Below are 18241 nucleotides of genomic sequence, written 5' to 3' on the forward strand. Positions count from 1 at the left end.
AGTCATGTTTTTTTTAAAGGATAAATAAATAAATACATACATACATAAATTAATAAATGGAATATAGCCCACGCCTTTAAGATAAGGTGTCATAATTATCCAGAAGTTGAGCAGGGACTGTTACCACGGAGACAGGGCACAGTATTGGGGCAGTCGAGTCCGAGACACAAGGAATTGTGGGATAGCACCAGCTGGAGCAAAGATTTTGATTCCAAGTAAGGGCAGAACTCGTGTAGGTGCAAATCGTTCTGTTGTTCACGGCCGACGGTGAAGAAGGCCAACCTGTCAGATACGGAGGAGAAGAACGAGCTGTGAAGTTTGGGTTTGGAGACATCACAGGATTCCTCTGGGGACTTTTTATGGTAACTGAACAGGTCTGCCTCTGTCTTCAGGCTGGACTACTACAGCAGCCGTCCACGGATGAAAGCCAGAATCAGGACGGCGGTTAAGAGCACAAGGAGCAGGGAAGAGTCCAACGACTCGGACCACTAACGCCCACTGTCTCTTTCAAAGTGTCTGCGATGAAACCTCTGCCTCCCATATGTGTGTGTGGTTTTATTATGTTGATGTAGCTCCCTGGACCCAAAACCCTCAATCCTTTTCTATCGCTTGTGGAAAGAAAGCAAAGGATCATGGGGGATCTGTTTTTTTACCCAGCATCCCCTGCAGGGTAGTATAACAGGACGAGACCAATCTCAGTTAGCAAAGACGGCATGTCTGCATTATGTCTGACAGAGCCGAAAAGCATATCAAGTTCTTACAGTGAGAGATAGAGAGGGTGTGTGTGAGAGAAAGAGTCCTGACAAATCCACCCCCCCCCCCCCCCCAAAAGGTATAGGTAAAGTATCATCTTCATCACCATCATCACCACCACCATCATCATCATCACAGTCTTTGGCCCATGCAGAGGAGCATAATGTAGAAATCACAGCCAGGCTGTATTACTATAAGAAAGCGTGCACACACACACACACACACACACACACACACACACACACACAGAGTCCAGAGCACAGAACGTCCACGTTGATTGATGAAGCACAGTGTCTGAGAACAAGGACGCCACTTCTCTGGAGAGCCCTCCAGCACACAGGCCAGAGAGGCTAGAACACCCCCCCCCCCCAACAGCCATCACCCCCACAGCCCCTCCCATCACTCCTCCCCACAGCCCCTCCCATCACCCCCACAGCCCCTCCCATCACTCCTCCCCACAGCCCCTCCCATCACACCCCCACAGCCCCTCCCATCACTCCTCCCCACAGCCCCTCCCATCACACCCCCACAGCCCCTCCCATCACACCCCCCCACAGCCCCTCCCATCACTCCTCCCCACAGCCCCTCCCATAACACCCCCCACAGCCCCTCCAATCACACCCCTGCTGGCCACAACTGATGGGGAACGGCCACTGCTTCAACACTCCTCCTCACTAATGGCTCCATCTCTCTCTCTCTCTCTCTCTCTCTCTCTCTCTCTCACACTCTCTCTCTCTCTCACTCTCCATCTCTCTTTATCCCTCTCTCTACAAAAACACCCTTTATGACTTTATAAGCCCCTAACACACATGATGGGCAGACACACAGTAAACGCTTCCACACTCCTCTTCCCTTGTGTTTTTACCCAGCAACCCCTGCAGGGCAGCACAGCAGGTCGAGGCTGTCAGACTGGGCTTACAAAGATGACAGACCTGCGTTATGTCTGGCAGAGCCTCAAAAGCACATTAAGTCCTTAAGAGAGAGAGTGATGGAGAGAGTGAGGGAGACTGATGGAGAGAGTGAGGAAGTGAGAGAAAGAGACAGAGCGCCAGCGTTGATAACATAGGTATTGCCCCCTGCAGTCCAGCATGACACAGCATCAGATCCAGACTGCATTCGCTACACACACATACCCCCCCCCCTCCCCCCCCCCCCGCCACAACACAGACACAATGAGTGGCCAGTAAGCTCTGAGTCATGACTGATGTTTTTATTTCATATGTAAATGAGCAGTGACTTGGCACCTCAGGAATGGCTGAACGGTGAGGTGGGCGGGGTGCTTGTCCCAGTCTCTGAGCCAGGCGGAGTTTCTTAATTTACTGTAACCACAGCACCATGACGTAGACCAGCACCAAACACAAAACATGGGGAAGTCGAGAAGTGTGGGCCTCCTTAAACTCATCCCTACTGAGCCAACAGAGCTGCACGAATACAGCAGAGGTTCTCAATCACTCAAAGACACCCGTCTCTCTCTCTCTCTCTCTCTCTCTCTCACACACACACACACACACACACACACACACACACACACACACACACACACACACACAGAGAATTGTGTTTTCATTAGAAGGTACTGTCTCCTGAGATTGTCTGTGGCCGGGTTTTTCTGCAGGTCAGGCCCTCTCCGTTAGACCCAAAGAGTCAGTCACGATCCAGCCCAACCGCAATGAAAATACACACACACACACACACACACACACACACACACACACACACACACACACACACACACACACACACAGAGCGAAAGCAACATTTGGAAATCATTAAAGGAGAGGGAGAGGGAGCGTGAGGGAGAAGAAGGCAGAAAGTGAGCATGAGTGCGTGAATGTTCAGGGAGAAGTAAAGAGACTGAGACCAGGAGACTGAGATTAGGAGACTGAAACCAGGGGACTGAGACCAGGAGACTGAGACTAGGAGACTGAGACCAGGAGACTGAGACCAGGGGACTGAGACCAGGAGACTGGAACCAGGGGACTGAGACCAGGAGACTGAGACCAGGAGACTGAAACCAGGGGACTGAGACCAGGAGACTGAAACCAGGGGACTGAGACTAGGAGACTGAGACCAGGAGACTGAGACCAGGAGACTGAGACCAGGGGACTGAGACCAGGGGACTGAGACTAGGAAACTGAGACCAGGAGACTGAAACCAGGGGACTGAGACCAAGAGACTGAGACTAGGAGACTGAGACCAGGAGTTTTTCCAGGACGTTTAGTTCCTCACTAAAGCTCACAGGGGTTTCTTGAAGGTGACAACAGTTCCTGTGTTGGAGCTGAGAGAGCAGCAGAATCTTCAGCACAGAACTTCCCTTCTGTGAACGCCGCAATGCTTCGAGCTGAGAGCTTCAGCAGGAGTCTCAGCTCTTCCAGCATACCAGCTTCAGTCGCACTGAGCCCAGCCATCTGGCCCTCAGCACAGTGCAATCATGCTCTCCAGCATTGAAGGGGAGGCCATTTTAGGGAAGAGGGTAACGTATAGCTAAAAGACCTAGTAGTGTTGATAAGATAGCGAACGTACACAGGTCCATCTGGCAGAAGCTTGATGTCACATGTGTGACATCATTTCTCCTTCCTCCTCTAGATCACTTGGGGACGTTATCCAGTATAACTCATTACTTTTCCACTCTCCTCTCCTTTTCCTCACACACACACACACACACACACACACACACACACACACACACACACACACACACACACATTACTCAAACTAACTTTTTCCCTTGCAATGGTGCTGGGAATAACAAATATCAGCCATAGCAAAAAAAATAAAAATAATAAAAAGTCTGGAAGACTGCCAAAAGATTACAGGATTCATTGGGCAGAGATGTTGTTTCTTTATTTAACTGCTGGGGAAAATGTCCACAAACAATAAGGTGTATTTAGGGAAAAAAAAATACAGGCATTATTTTTACAATAATAAAAGGAAGCCAAGCACTTTGTTACCCTCAAAAAAGACAGAATTGAAACCAGGGGCAATAAACAAAGAGTGTTTGCAAATGCTGGCAAGAGTACTGAAGCACTGAAGCACTGAAGCACTGAAGCATCTGGAGCACTGAAGCATCTGGAGCTAATGTCAGACATGTAGTGAAAAGGGGAGATTCCAGTAGGGAATCCTGCCCCACAGGTGCGGCGTCCAGCGACCTTCCAGAACAGTCGCTAGCAAGCAGAGAGAATCTTTACTGCTGTCTCTCCAAGAGAGGTTTAAAGAAAAACATTTCCTAATCGTTTAGCCAAGCTCAAGAGTTTCAGGGTGGTTCCTTTCTCACTGAAGACCCATCCTGAACGTTTTGTGCCGCTCAAATGGTGTCTGTATAGACAAATAACAACAAGTCACGAGGAAGCAACACACATGTACACAATGTGGTACTGAATAAATGGATTTCGTGATGGTATTTTTATTTTACTAGCATCTGGAAAAAACATGAGTGTCTGCTAGAGAGATCTCAGAAGGGAGGGAACGAGGAAAAGAGAAAGAGACAGAGGAAGAGAGAGAGAGAGAGAGAGAGCGTGTGTGTCTGCGTGCGTCTGATGAGCAGAGCAACGATTTGTATTGTGAATCACCCCACGAGATTCATTTCACCTCTCCACATCTTTACCATCTTTTCCAAACTCAAGTGACCTTTCACCTTCTCAGGTAATCTCTCTCTTTCTCTCCCTCTCTCTGTGCCAATTCTTTCTACATCTCATCTCTTGGCCAAGGGCTGTTGAGTATTACTAAAATCATACAGCTTTTATAATATGCATGTGCAGTACATATGAAGGGAAGCTATAATGGTGGCAGGAAGAGGATGGTGCTCACAACTTTATGGTCAAATACTTTGTGTTTAAAGGTGTGTGTGTGTGTGTGTGTGTGTGTGTGTGTGTGTGTGTGTGTGTGTGTGTGTGTGTGTGTGTGTATAGAATATTATCATATCATTAGAGAGAGAGAGAGAGAGAGAGAGAGAGAGAAAGAGAGAACACTTGTGCCTGAGCCAACTATATATACGCCAAAGACACTTAATACTCACCTAATCTCACACACACACACACACACACACACACACACACGATATCGCTAAAGAAATGTCAACAAAGCAGCCAGAGTTACATTTACAAGGTTACATTTTCCAAAAAAGCATTGTTTCTCTGATGATGGCTCTAAATTATATATGCACAGAACAAATGGCTTTTTGGTGTGGAGGGCAGACCCCATGTTGGAGTCTGGTTTTAGGGCCAGAGGGGGCCAGGTGTGAGGGGGTCTGCGTGGGCTGACTCTGTCACTTCGCAGCAGGCTTAAAAACCTCCAGTGCAAAAGGGGGTCACCTCAGCCACACACACCTGCTTCAGAGATGCTGAATGACAAACCCAAACCACAGTGTTTACGGTTATACCATTTATGTCATTTAGCACACGCTCTTCTCTAGGGCATCTCAAAAAGGTCTACACCTGTCTACTCAGAAAAGCATCGTCAACTGCTCCCAAATACTTAAACCGAGTTACTGCCAGAAACAAGAACGAGTGCTAATGGCCGGATGGAGAGAAACAGTGCAGTAAAATACAAGACAATTGGAGTGTATTACTCAATAAGATAAGAACAAATATAACATCTTACAGCTGTATGGTTATAATTTGTTCTGAGCTGTGTCTTTAGTCACCATGGGACACAGCGAGGGACTCTATTGCTCGGACAGCCAGTGGGAGTTAATTCCACCAGCGAACAGTCCTGTCACTTGTCTTCAGTGGATCTAGGAGTTTGGCGGGTCCGGGAGGTACTTGAAGCCCTCGTGGTATGGCTCGTCTTACAGAGCAGTTTGCTCACGCCCACACATACATGTGCTTATGTCAGTTTCAGACACACTGAAACCCCACGCCTCTGTAACAGTTTGACTCAGAGCTTCAGCTCTTATGATCTCAGCTCAGCCACACTCTGCAGTAATTTTTTATAGACACACTTACACACACACACACGCTCACAACTCTCACACCATGTGAGGTTTTGAGGTTTCCTACTAAGCTTACTGCAACCCTAACTAAACTCAGCAATTTAAGAATTTATACATTTAACAGATTAAAGTTACGTTTCTTTTAGGTATTTATTCAGACCTAGCAAACTGATACAAACTAAGAAGGGCATTACAATGTTGTAGAAAAGCCCGTGTGTGAGCAAACCGTGTGTGTGTGTGTGTGTGTGTGTGTGTGTGTGTGTGTGTGTGTGTGTGTGTGTGTGTGTGTGTGTGTGTGTGTGTGTGTTTGAGAGAGAGAGAGAGAGAGACAGAGACAGAGACAGAGACAGAGAGAGAGAAAGAGGGAGTGTAAGAGTGTATGAACTCCCACGGTGTAAAGTCAACACCCTTTTGAGGCTTTTGCTCTGTGCATGAAAGTGAGAGTTCAGAAAAGTCTTTCCTGTGTGTGATTCACTGCTCAAACACACATCTGAATCTCAGGGGAGACGTAACTGGCAGCAGAGAGAGAGGGCTGCGGGCTGGAGTCCCAGTCACGAGGCTCCAAACCTGGCTTGCGGATCTGGGGAGAGAGGCCAAGACCTCCATCCTCCCTCTATTATGGAGTCCTGAAGCCTGAAGGCTTTGCTTTTACGCCTGTCGTCCCTCTGAGACGCCTGTCTCCACGCTAGTGCAGGCAACAGATGACCATCTCAAACCACCGTAAAGACGAGCAGCCAACGTTAACTTTAAGCTCTGTGACTGATTCAGACTGTCGATCGTATGCTACAGTGAATTAGGAAGGAGCCCATCAGCGGTGTGCTAGAGTGAACCGAGAAGAGGTATACACAGAAAATCTCAACAGGGGCAGTGAAAGTGTGGGTTCTGTGTAAAGATGCCCAGTTCTCTTGAAACGTATTCAAACATATGGAGATTAGCTGTATTGACGGCTAACATAACTAAAACAAACCTATCCAGGTGTGTTTTCAGGTGCCTTGTGAAGTTTAATGTGGTGTTCCAGTGTCTTTAATTTGTTTCCCACATTCTTTACACGTTGCATCCTTCCGTTGTGTCCAAGGATTTATACCAGGAATCTGGCCCAACATCAGGACACTGTAACGCCCTCAACCCTCTCCAAAAGCAGACGGGGGGGTTTCCCCCTTAAATACAGCAGGTGTAACAGAAGTAAGAAGCCCTGCTGTACGTTTATATCAACCAGGCGCTCTTCTTCCTGTCCAAAAGAAGACTGTAATAGCCAGTACATAAAACCGTATTGGTAGAACTAAGTAGTTACAAAATGTCATTAATATCATTAATACAGTTATAACAAATTATTTTATTGTTCACTAAAATGTACCCTAAATGCACTTTATTCATTTTTTATAATGCGCCCTTATTGTAAATATTTTTTTAAGCATTATTAGTTTTACGGCATGAATTTTAAGTGCTCTTTAAAATCCTCTAATGCACTTTTTATTATCACCCCCATCTTGTAAAGTAACTAGCAGCTTGTTAGATCTAATTAGTAAATTGATGTTTATACAGGAGTAAGGTTTGAAGGTTCTGAACCTGATCTATAAAGCTGCATTCTAGTGTCCATGAACACCGGACACGTGCACTCTGTCTCTACACAGGAAGGCCCGTCTAACAGGGACACAGAGCTCAAGGCAAAGCAAACAGCACAGACAGATGAAGGGAAGGAGACAGGGGACAGAGAGGAAGACAAGATGGATGGACAGAGGGAGAAGGAAGGAGTCAGGAGATATGGACAGAGGTGATAAAGCTTCCTATCAATATCATCCAATCAGGCAACGTGATGAAGTGCACGCGGGTTCAGAGACACACAGGGCAGCAGCTCACGGAGCGGCACCGTAACACTGATGTCCACTCCAACCTGCTCTCACCATCATAACCGTCATGAGAATGTTGGGGTCACGGCAGCTGTCTGGCGTACAGTTTGGTGACCCCTGGCATAGGAAGACATCCAGTGTCCAGTGCACATAAGGGAGAGATTACAGCCAGAGCCAAAAATATTTAAAGAAACACTAAGCAGGCCCTTGTTCAGGGTCCAAGCACGTTACCAGGTGCGCACGAGAGGACAACTGTAAATCCACCAGGTGTGCTCAAGAGGACAGCCGTAAATCCAAACTTCTGAACAGTTCAGGGACAAGCAGGTCATTGAAGTGGATCGCAGAGGGGGGACGTGTATGGACAAGGGACACATCTTTCACCTGGCAGGCTTTGGGGAGTGCACGTGGGGGTCAGGAGACGGGAGAGTGCACGTGGGGGTCAGGAGTGCACAAGATAAGGTTAGGGCTACATCAGCATACACACTTGACCACAGCAAGACTTAGCAACATTCAGGCTAATCCTGGACCAGCCAGGGTCAGGTCACGCATCCTGGCACACTGCGTAGATAAACCAGGAAGAGATGACCTTGGACACAGGAAGCAGAGGCGTAGTTCTTTCTTGTTCATCTCCCACCTTCGTCTGTTCATCTCTCTGTCACCTCATCTGTCCATCTCTCCCTCTCTCTTACAGGAGACAGCCACATGTGGTGTCTGAAGACACTGCCATTTCCCAGAGGAGCAGAGGAAGGGAGGGAAGAAGGGATGAAGGAGGGATAAAGGAAGAGGAGTCGCTTGGCCAACAGGCAAACAGCTGCTGTGTTCCAGCCGCACGTGTGTGTGACCAGCTTTTCAGGCAGGCCTAGCAAGACGCAGAGCAGCATAGGGCTTGTACATACACACACAGCCCTATATACACACATGCACATATACAGATGCAGGACCTCTCAGAGATGCTTTCACACACACACACACACACACACACACACACACACACACACACACACACACACACACACACACACACACACACACAACCCTATATACATAAACACAGATATACAGATGCATGACCTTTCAGAGAGACGCTTACACACACACACACGTAAAACACAGACCATCCGTGCTTATACACAGAGTCCAGAGCACAGAACGTCCACGTTGATTGATGAAGCACAGTGTCTGAGAACGAGGACGCCACTTCTCTGGAGAGCCCTCCAGCACACAGGCCAGAGAGGCTAGAACACCCCCCCCCCCCAACAGCCATCACCCCCACAGCCCCTCCCATCACCCCCCCACAGCCCCTCCTATCACACCCCCACAGCCCCTCCCATCACCCACCACAGCCACTTCCATCACCCACTACGGCCCCTCCCATCACACCCCACAGCCCCTCCCATCACACCCCCACAGCCCCTCCCATCACACCCCACAGCCCCTCCCATAACACTCCCCCACAGCCCCTCCCATCACACCCCCACAGCCCCTCCCATCACCCACCACAGCCCCTCCCATCACCCACTACAGCCCCTCCCATCACACCCCACAGCCCCTCCCATCACCCACTACAGCCCCTCCCATCACACCCCTGCTGGCTACAACTGATGGGGAACGGCCACTGCTTCAACACTCCTCCTCACTAATGGCTCCATCTCTCTCCATCTCCCTCTCCATCTCTCTCCATATCTCTCCCTCTCTCTACAAAAACACCCATTATGACTTTGGGGACATTTTATTCTCCTGTCCACAGTTTCTCCCTATTGCACAAGCCCCAAACACACATGATGGGCAGACACACAGTAAACACTTCCACACTCCTCTTTCCTTCTCATAAGCTTTTCATTGGTTTGACGTTTGTTTTGAGGATTTGTTCTTTTTAATCTAAAACACACATTTCACTGCCTTTGTGGCTTTGTGAGGAGCAGGACCTGGAAGACACATCAGATGCTGCTGGAATGAAGAAATGCTCAAAAGGAGACGGCACTTTCACGCAAAGATTGTAAAAATGCGTTTGCATAAGAAATACAGACAGGGTACCACTCTGAAAGAGTCCAGGCGGCCAGGGTCCCTGGTTCTGTGATCATCTTCGCCATCCCTGGACCACGCAGGTCATTCACGTTCTTCACTGGTGCATCGTGGACGTTACTAGAGTTCTTCAGTCTGTTTTTTCCCCTTAATTTCTTTACAGTTGCTGGCATGAAAAATGTCATTCATTTTGTTCACTCATACACCAAAACACACGCGCACACACACACACAAAAACTCATGCATGATCTCTGGCATGGCGTTTTGAGCACACCTGAATAAACTTTCAGTGGTTCTCATCTGTGGCATATAAACAGCAAGAGAGAGAGAGAGAGAGAGAAAGAGAGAGAGAGGTGGCTATCAGAGTAATCATGGCAGGGCCTGCACTTGTTTGGCGAGCTCTCCCTTCTTCTCTCTCTCCTCCTCACACTCTCTTCCTTCATCTCTCTCTCCTCCTCACACTCTCTCCCTTCATCTCTCTCTCCTCCTCACACTCATACGCCTTCCACATGCAAACAAAGACGTCATGTTACTTCCTCCCAGCGGGGTCGGCGTGTGCTGTGGGGGAAGGCGGGGCTTGGACGAGAGAACCGGCTTCAGACCACCAGGAGGCAGGGCAGGAGGCGGGGCAGGAGGAGGAACTGCCCCCAAGTGTCTCCGAAATGCTGGAAGTTTACTAGAGTCAAAACCACACTGGTATCTCTGTGGCGAAACACATTACTGCTCACATGTCTGTGTGTGTGCACGCGTGTGAATGTGTCCGTGCACCCAAACCCTCACTGTGATAAGCACGTGGTCATTTCTTCCACTCTCTTGTCTACTGCCCCCCTCCTCTAACTCCCCCCCCCAGTGCAGCTCCTTATTTGCACCCCCAACTATGCACACACATATATCCACTGGCATAGTCACTGAAACACATGAAATATGAATATAGCTTTGTGTCCAGGGTGAAGCAAGGGGTGTCACACACTCCCACTAACACTGCTGGGGCCGAGTCAGAGGGCAGCCTGGCCTTTGACAAGCGGTCAGAAACCACACCTTCCTCTAGCTCAACTCACAAAGACTTCTGGGAAGGAGCTTAGGCGTCTTAAATGAACCATAGCCACAAACACCACAAGGGGATCCAGAATAAAAGAAGTGTCTGTTGGAAATGGCAGGCCATCACCCCACTGAATGAAATTCCCATTGTCTAGAACACGCCCCCGCAAACAGAACTTCATATGCAATATACACAATAAAAAGAGATATTCTGGGACAGTTAAGCATGTACGTGTGTGTGAGCAAGCGATACCCCATAAAGCAAAAATACGTCTGTACTGCACAGGAGTGGGTGAGTTGCTCCTCGCTCTGAAAAAAATGTGCTGATATTTTCCGAGACCATTTCCATTGACGACAGATGTCTCCCTATGAGTGGGAGGAGACAGAAGCTAGATAGATAATGGACCTTGGAGCCCAGCAAGAGAGTCGGACACCTACGAGCCCACCTACGAACACCCTCCACTTCAGCACAGAAGAAGCTCCTGAGATTGTGAAGGCAGACGGGGCCACACAATGAGATCGGCTCGTATGAAGAAGCCCATTTCTGGTTTACGTTTAAGCAAAACACCAGAGGTGTGGGCAGGTGTGACTCGCTCAGTCCTGAACGCTGTGAAAATGGGAAGCGCACACACACACACACACACACACACAGGTTCACCACAACGCTGGGCATCTTCTCCAGCAGAAGTGCCTTCAGATCCCGCCTCCTCTGCGCCTCGGTCCTTAGCTGTTTTCTCCTTTCTCCCTCTCTCTTTTTAAATCCAGAGAAACAGAACGGAAAGAGCAGGATCACTCCAGCTGTCTCTGATTAGGGTCTTGGCCCGTGATAACCATACATGTGAATACTGGCACTGCAGAGAGGGGGCAGTGGGACCCAGAGAGAAGGAGATGGAATTATCCACAGTGAAAAGACCACAGACCACTGTGCTACTTAACCACAGATGTGCTTTCTTTGTGCTTACATATGCACTTTCAACTGATACACTGTGTGTGCGTGTGTCTCTGTATGTGTGCATGCATGTGTGTGCACATGTGTGTGCCTACATGTGCGTGCATGAATTTGTGCGTATGCATGTGTGTGTGTGTGTGTGTGTGTGTGTTTTAGCACATGTTTGGTGAGCATCAGCAATAATCAGTTTTTTTACATGAAAATCAGAGAGAAAAACCACTGAGATCCAAGTAAAACCACTATTCACACACACATGAACACACACACACACACACACACACACACACACACACACACACACACACACACACACACACACACACACACACACACACACACACACAGACACAGTGAAGAGGAGGGAGCTCTCTGCCAGACATAGCCAGTCGTAGTGTGTTTAACAGTAAGCTGTAACTATAGTATGGTAGGATTGCTGTTGCTATGTAAACAGGACTCAATCCCCCTAGCAGCAGCAGAGGAGTCTGGGTACCCAGTGTCTGAATCACACAGCAACATCTGCTTTTGAAAAAGAGCACACACACTCTCTCTCTCAGCCTCTCTCTCTCTCTCCCCACACTCTCTCTCAGCCTCCCCCCCCACCCTCTCTCTCTCTCTCTCAGCCTCTCTCTCTCTCCCCCCACCCACACTCTCTCTCAGCCTCTCTCTCTCTCCCCCCACCCACACTCTCTCTCAGCCTCTCTCTCTCTCTCCCCACACTCTCTCTCAGCCTCTCTCTCTCCCCCCTACCTCTCTCCCCCCCACCCTCTCTCTCTCTCAGCCTCTCTCTCTCTCCCCCCTACCCTCTCTGTCTCTCAGCCTCTCTCTCTCCCCCCTCACCCTCTCTCTCTCCCTCCCCCCCCCACCCTCTCTCTCTCTCTCTCAGCCTCTCTCTCTCTCCCCCCACCCACACTCTCTCTCAGCCTCTCTCTCTCTCCCCCCACCCACACTCTCTCTCAGCCTCTCTCTCTCTCTCCCCACACTCTCTCTCAGCCTCTCTCTCTCCCCCCTACCTCTCTCCCCCCCACCCTCTCTCTCTCTCAGCCTCTCTCTCTCTCCCCCCTACCCTCTCTGTCTCTCAGCCTCTCTCTCTCCCCCCTCACCCTCTCTCTCTCCCTCCCCCCCCCTCTCCCTCTTCCTGCCTCTCCACTCACTCTCTTTAACTTGTGCTGCTCTCCCTTGTTTCATTTGTTCTCTCCTCTTCTCTCCACCTACTATCCACTGCACCACCACCTCCACCACCCCTCACCCCCACCCACCACAGTGGGGTGATTTGAACAGTCTCTCCACCTCTCCACTACCATGACTCACATTATAGGAGTTGTGCAATAATTTCTGGCACAACATTAAACTTGGCCCATGCAGTCACTCACACACGCGCACACACACACACACACACACACACACACACACACACACACACACACACACACACACACACACACACACACACACACACACACACACACACACAGGCAATACGCCAGCCCTACAGATCACTTGCACTCTGTGTGATAGCAGGGATTGGATTTGAAATAGAAATCTTGCAGTTGTATGTGTGTGTGTTTATTTAAACATTATTTAAAAATGTACATTGTTGTTCAAAGTTTGAAGATCATTTTCCATAGTCATATTTCACGATGATGGCTGGATTAATTCAGTGTTTGGGTTCATTAATCTTTACTCATTTCTGAACCAAAACAACAAGAGCACTGATAGCACTGATCATCAGAGGCCATTAAACAGCAATGCAGGAAAATCACCCTCTTCGGGACAGGGCTTCGGGACAGGGCCTCGGGACAGGGCCTAAACAACAATGCAGCAACAGGAAGCTGATAATGGTCGTGAGAAGTGCCCCTATCCCTGGCAAGTATCCAATCAATTCCCCTCTATTCGAGCTGTGAGGAAGGCGAGGAGGAAGTGGACAGAGCGAGGAGGGAGGGGCTGTGTTGCAGGGCACACCAAGGGGGCGGGGCCTGCGCCTCCCGGGCATGAGCACACGGCTCAGCCAGCAGCCTGGCCATGCTGCCTTGGGCAAGCAGCACAAACTTACAGTAAGCCTGGTCCCGCCCCTGTCCCTGGTCCCGCCCCTAGTCCCGCCCCTGTCCTTGGTCCCGCCCCTGGTCCCGCCCTCGCAGGAGTAACAGACAGACAGAGCCAGAGACAGATAGAGAGCCAGAGAGAGAGAGACAGACAGAAGGACAGACAGAGAGACAGGCAGAGCAAGAGAGTGACACAGACAGACAGAGAAAGAGACAGAGAGAGACAGACAGACAAACAGGCCCCTATTGAAGGAGGACTATTAAGCTGCTTTTGCTTTAAGCTGGAAGAGTTACAGACCATGACCTGCATAACACTACCATGAGAGAAGGCTCATCAAACACAAATTTAAACATTGTGCAAGAGCTCTCCAGACAGATTTAGAGAACTGATGGGATTGTTTGTACAGGTTCCAAGGGATAGAATGAGAGAGATGTGGAGAGAAAGAAAGGAGAGAGAGAGAGAGAAAGAGAAAGAGAGAGAGAGAAAGAGAGAGAGAGATAGGTGGGCTACTTGGGTGAGATCATTATGATCTAATAATAAGGTCTGCATCATCATCATTGACACACTAGACCGGGTCGACTACCACAGTCTGAGATTTATCAGATGTACTTTAAACACATTTATCAACCCATATATTCATTACCTGTACCAGCTTTCTCTCATGGCCAGGATACTTAATTTTTATCATCAAAATACCATTATATTTGAAAATTATTCCTTTTGGCACACTTAAGTAAATACGTCAAAGACTGCACAACTGAACTCAAGCTGATTGTAAGAGATTTCAGGCCACTGTACATTACAACACCCTGAAGCGTCTGTCAGTCAACCCTGTTCATCAGGACAGCAGTGAATTTTACATCTAAAATCCAGGTGTGGATAGCAGATGTGCCGTTTCAACCCTACGGGTCAGAGACGTGAAGTCTTGCCAGGGATGGACAGATGAAGGACAGGAGAAGCCCTGGAATGTAGGAGAACAGCACACAGCAGAACTTCGGCTTGGTCGTGCTTACGGGCCGAACCCCTCTGCTGAAGTTCTACTGCTCTGACGTTCTAGTGCCCCAATTTGGGTTTGGGGTCAATCTCCTTCCATTTCTAATGTCCTTCAATAATGAGTTGCACATCACATGTGATCCAGCTAAGCAAGGCTTCCAGGTTTACCTGAGTATCTACATCAGGTATAATAGCTGGTGCAGGTTCAATGGGTTAGATCTCCTACTAGAGCACCGAGATGCCTGAACAGGAGGGGGAGGTCAAAGGTCAGAGCTAATGTGCACCAGTGGACACATGAGCCGACCTGTACACACCAGTCTGGGTGCTGAGTTTATGCAGAGGGTGGAGATACCTCACGGCAAACAAACCACTGCCTGCAACAGCATGCACAGAGAATGAAGAGAGGTCAGAACATGGTGAAATGTGGGAGGAACAACTGAGCAACGTCTGGAACACAGAGTCCCAAACACCTTCTGCTGCAGAGATGTAATGCAGTCGGCCCTTTATGATACATAGCAAATATTACTGATGCTCAGGAAAAAAAAATGAGCAGGCACCCTTCCCGTACAGTTTACTGAACTCCAGGAACCTGCCAAACAGTGGAGGAAAGAGCTAAAAAAGATACATCGCCCAAGCCATGTGGAACCAATCACGGGACAAAACGTTGATGCAGCAGATACGATAATGTCCCCTAGTTTAGATTTCAAGAAACAAAAGCAACTGGGACGTTAGCTCAGGGAGGCCAGCTCATTCCAAAACAGAAGCACAGTACCTACGTGAATCAGCAGGACCTTCCTCCAGACTGAAGAACACAGCGAGTCTGCACCTTTCCTCCAATAAACATGCTCACAATAAGCTTTCATTTACACACACACACACACACACACACACACACACACACACACACACACACACACACACACACACACGCACACGCACACCACTGCAGCTAGTTACACACAGTACCTTCCACACAGGCCTGTACATTGGACATTTCCAGTGCCCAAGAAACGGCACAGAAGAACTGGCAGTGATGACTGAGGTTCGCGTGCACTGGAAACTCTGGGGGGACGTAACAATGCTGGCAGGAGTGTATGAAGGGGAGAGGGAGGTGGGGAGGCCCGTGTGAGCGGCTCGTCTCAAAGAGAAGGTCACAGCAGGAGACGCACGACTTCACTCAACCACAGGCCTGCTCTGACCCAGGAGATATTATCTGCCCACGTTACCATCGCTAACAGTAATGGCTGCTCTGAGAATGGCCTCAGAGCTATTAGGTTATTTTGTTCATTTATTTTATCAACATCAAATAAGCCTTAATCTTCAATATTCAATGTTTATTCTTTTCTCTTTAAAGCACTTTGAGATTTTAAAACTAAAATAAAAAGTCTCTAGCACAAGCCTGGCACCTGTTTTTCCAAGAACAATAGCATGGCACAGTCATATTCTTACAATGACTGTCTCATCATGTTTTACTGTGTGTGCTGTGCTGTGTAATATATTCACGCACATGTACACGCACACGCACACGCGCACACACACACACACACACACACACACACACACGCACACTAGTTAATTATCAAAAGCTTAGTCGCATGCCTTATCCACCAATAACTCAGACCAACTCAGAAAGCAAATCAAGGGGTCTGGGATTCAGGGTCCCACCATGTTCAGAGATCTGGCACTAAAGAAGCTAAATAATCTTTTTTTTTAATCAATAAAAAATAATGTTGTTTTTTTTACCCCTTCTCAGAGCCAGCTAGGCTGCCGTGGGTTATGATGCCAAACTAGGCCAGAGTGGTTGGTGATGGGACAGGCGGAGCAGGCCAGCAGGGTGGGACTAGACTGGGGTGGGCGGAGGGGAGCCGGGCTAGGCCTGGGTGGGTGGAGGGGAGCTGGACTATGCCTGGGTGGGTGGAGGGGAGCCGGGCTAGGCCTGGGTGGGCGGAGGGGAGCCGGGCTATGCCTGGGTGGGCGGAGGGGAGCTGGACTATGCCTGGGTGGGCGGAGGGGAGCCGGGCTATGCCTGGGTGGGCGGAGGGGAGCTGGGCTATGCCTGGGTGGGCGGAGGGGAGCTGGGCTATGCCTGGGTGGGCGGAGGGAAGCCGGGCTAGGCCTGGGTGGGCGGAGGGGAGCTGGACTATGCCTGGGTGGGTGGAGGGGAGCCGGGCTAGGCCTGGGTGGGCGGAGCAAGGCTGCACACAGGTGTGGGCAGACATTGACAGAGCCTGGTGGAATAGTGCATGATTGTCCATTGTTGGACAGGGCCAGCACTGGGATAGGTGGTCGTGGTAAGGGTTGGTGGGTTGGGCTAAGCAGAGGTGGGCAGGACTCATCTTGGGCTTGAGCACAGCAGGTGTGGGCGAGCCCAGATTACACAGGAGTTGGGCTTGGCAGCCTTAGTGTGTCAGAACCTTCCTCATACACATCTGCTCCGCCTCTGTTGTCTGACAGACATCCAAAAGCCAAGGCAGACTGGTAGGGACCGGGGAGCTAGACCTCGCCTCCCACACACACACACACACACACACACACACACACACACACACACACACACACACACACACCTTCACACATGACCACAGTGTATCTCCTATCTATTAATACCTCAGTAATGACCCATTGGCTGTTGTTGTTTAAGAGACTCTATGGAAACACCCTGTTGCTACAGCATTTAAGACACCAGCCTGCATGTGCTTGCTGTGGCTTTAAACAGAAGATGTTAATTGCCTTTCCAGATGGCACTCGTGTAGCCCCTGGGACACGGGGCTGCACCCACACGAGCTTCTTCCAATAACAGATTAGAATCACTTCCGTCATGTCCAGACAGACGACATCACAGATGCGGAGGTTTTGTGCCATGTTGGGGCAGGTGTGTTCCATCCCAACAGGTGTGAGAGGGTGGAGAGGTGACGTGGAGAACGTGTCCTACCTGCACAGGCCATGGAGCAGAGGGTCAGGAGGACGGCTAGGTGGCGTCTGGGCGCCATCGCAGGAGCTGAACACCAGCACACTTTACAGGTAGCTGTAGGTCTCCTCTTCAAAATGTCCAATCAGACGAGAGGCCTTTTGCCTGAAAAACAAAGCACAGGAGGAAGAGTGAGAGAGTGAGAGTGAATGAAGGAGAAAGAGAGAGAGAGAGAGAGAGAGAGAGAGAGAGAGAGAGTTAGGCAAGTTTAAAGTCAGATAGCAATTAGAAGGTTAATGGTGGCTCTCTGTCACACTGTGATGTTGAGAGACAGTACTGCAGGAAGATTATTGGGTGTGTGTGTGTGTGTGGGGGGGGGGGGGGGGGGGGGGGGTGTCACTGGTCAGCAAAAATGTCCCTCGCCGCCCCCTCTCCAACTCAACCCCACCCAAGAACATCAGAAATATATTTGGCTTCATGATGGTGGGCGAGAGGAGGTGGGAAATCCCGGAGTGTGGGGTTTGGGGGGGGTCTGGGTTCAGAGGATTAACAGCTAGTCAGAGATATAAACCTCAGTCAAGTGCACAAACTGGAACAGGCCCTCTCCTGTCACAGGACACAGGACCAGTCACATGACAGAGTCCGCCAATCAAAACCTGTCAAACGCATCCACTCCAACATTCTAAATATTTATGTCTGCTAAAAAGTCTCTGGGACATGGCACTAGCGTGTCTTCAGTTGTCTTTCTGCACACAGATCCG

The 18241-nt window shown here is 49.4% G+C and overlaps 1 protein-coding gene across 3 annotated transcripts in view; it reads right to left on the reverse strand.

The window, feature by feature from the left end:
* The window catches only part of tgfbr3 (transforming growth factor, beta receptor III), a 73312-nt gene that overhangs the window by 49004 nt on the left and 6067 nt on the right, over window positions 1-18241 (reverse strand). For all 3 annotated transcript variants that reach the window (XM_076990406.1, XM_076990407.1, XM_076990408.1), the window contains exon 2: window positions 17505-17645. In XM_076990406.1, coding sequence (XP_076846521.1) covers window positions 17505-17562 — 58 coding nt within the window. In that variant the 5' untranslated portion in view covers window positions 17563-17645. The remainder of the gene's footprint in view (window positions 1-17504; window positions 17646-18241) is intronic.

Source organism: Brachyhypopomus gauderio, unplaced genomic scaffold (genome assembly GCF_052324685.1).
Source record: "Brachyhypopomus gauderio isolate BG-103 unplaced genomic scaffold, BGAUD_0.2 sc75, whole genome shotgun sequence".
NCBI lineage: Eukaryota > Metazoa > Chordata > Actinopteri > Gymnotiformes > Hypopomidae > Brachyhypopomus > Brachyhypopomus gauderio.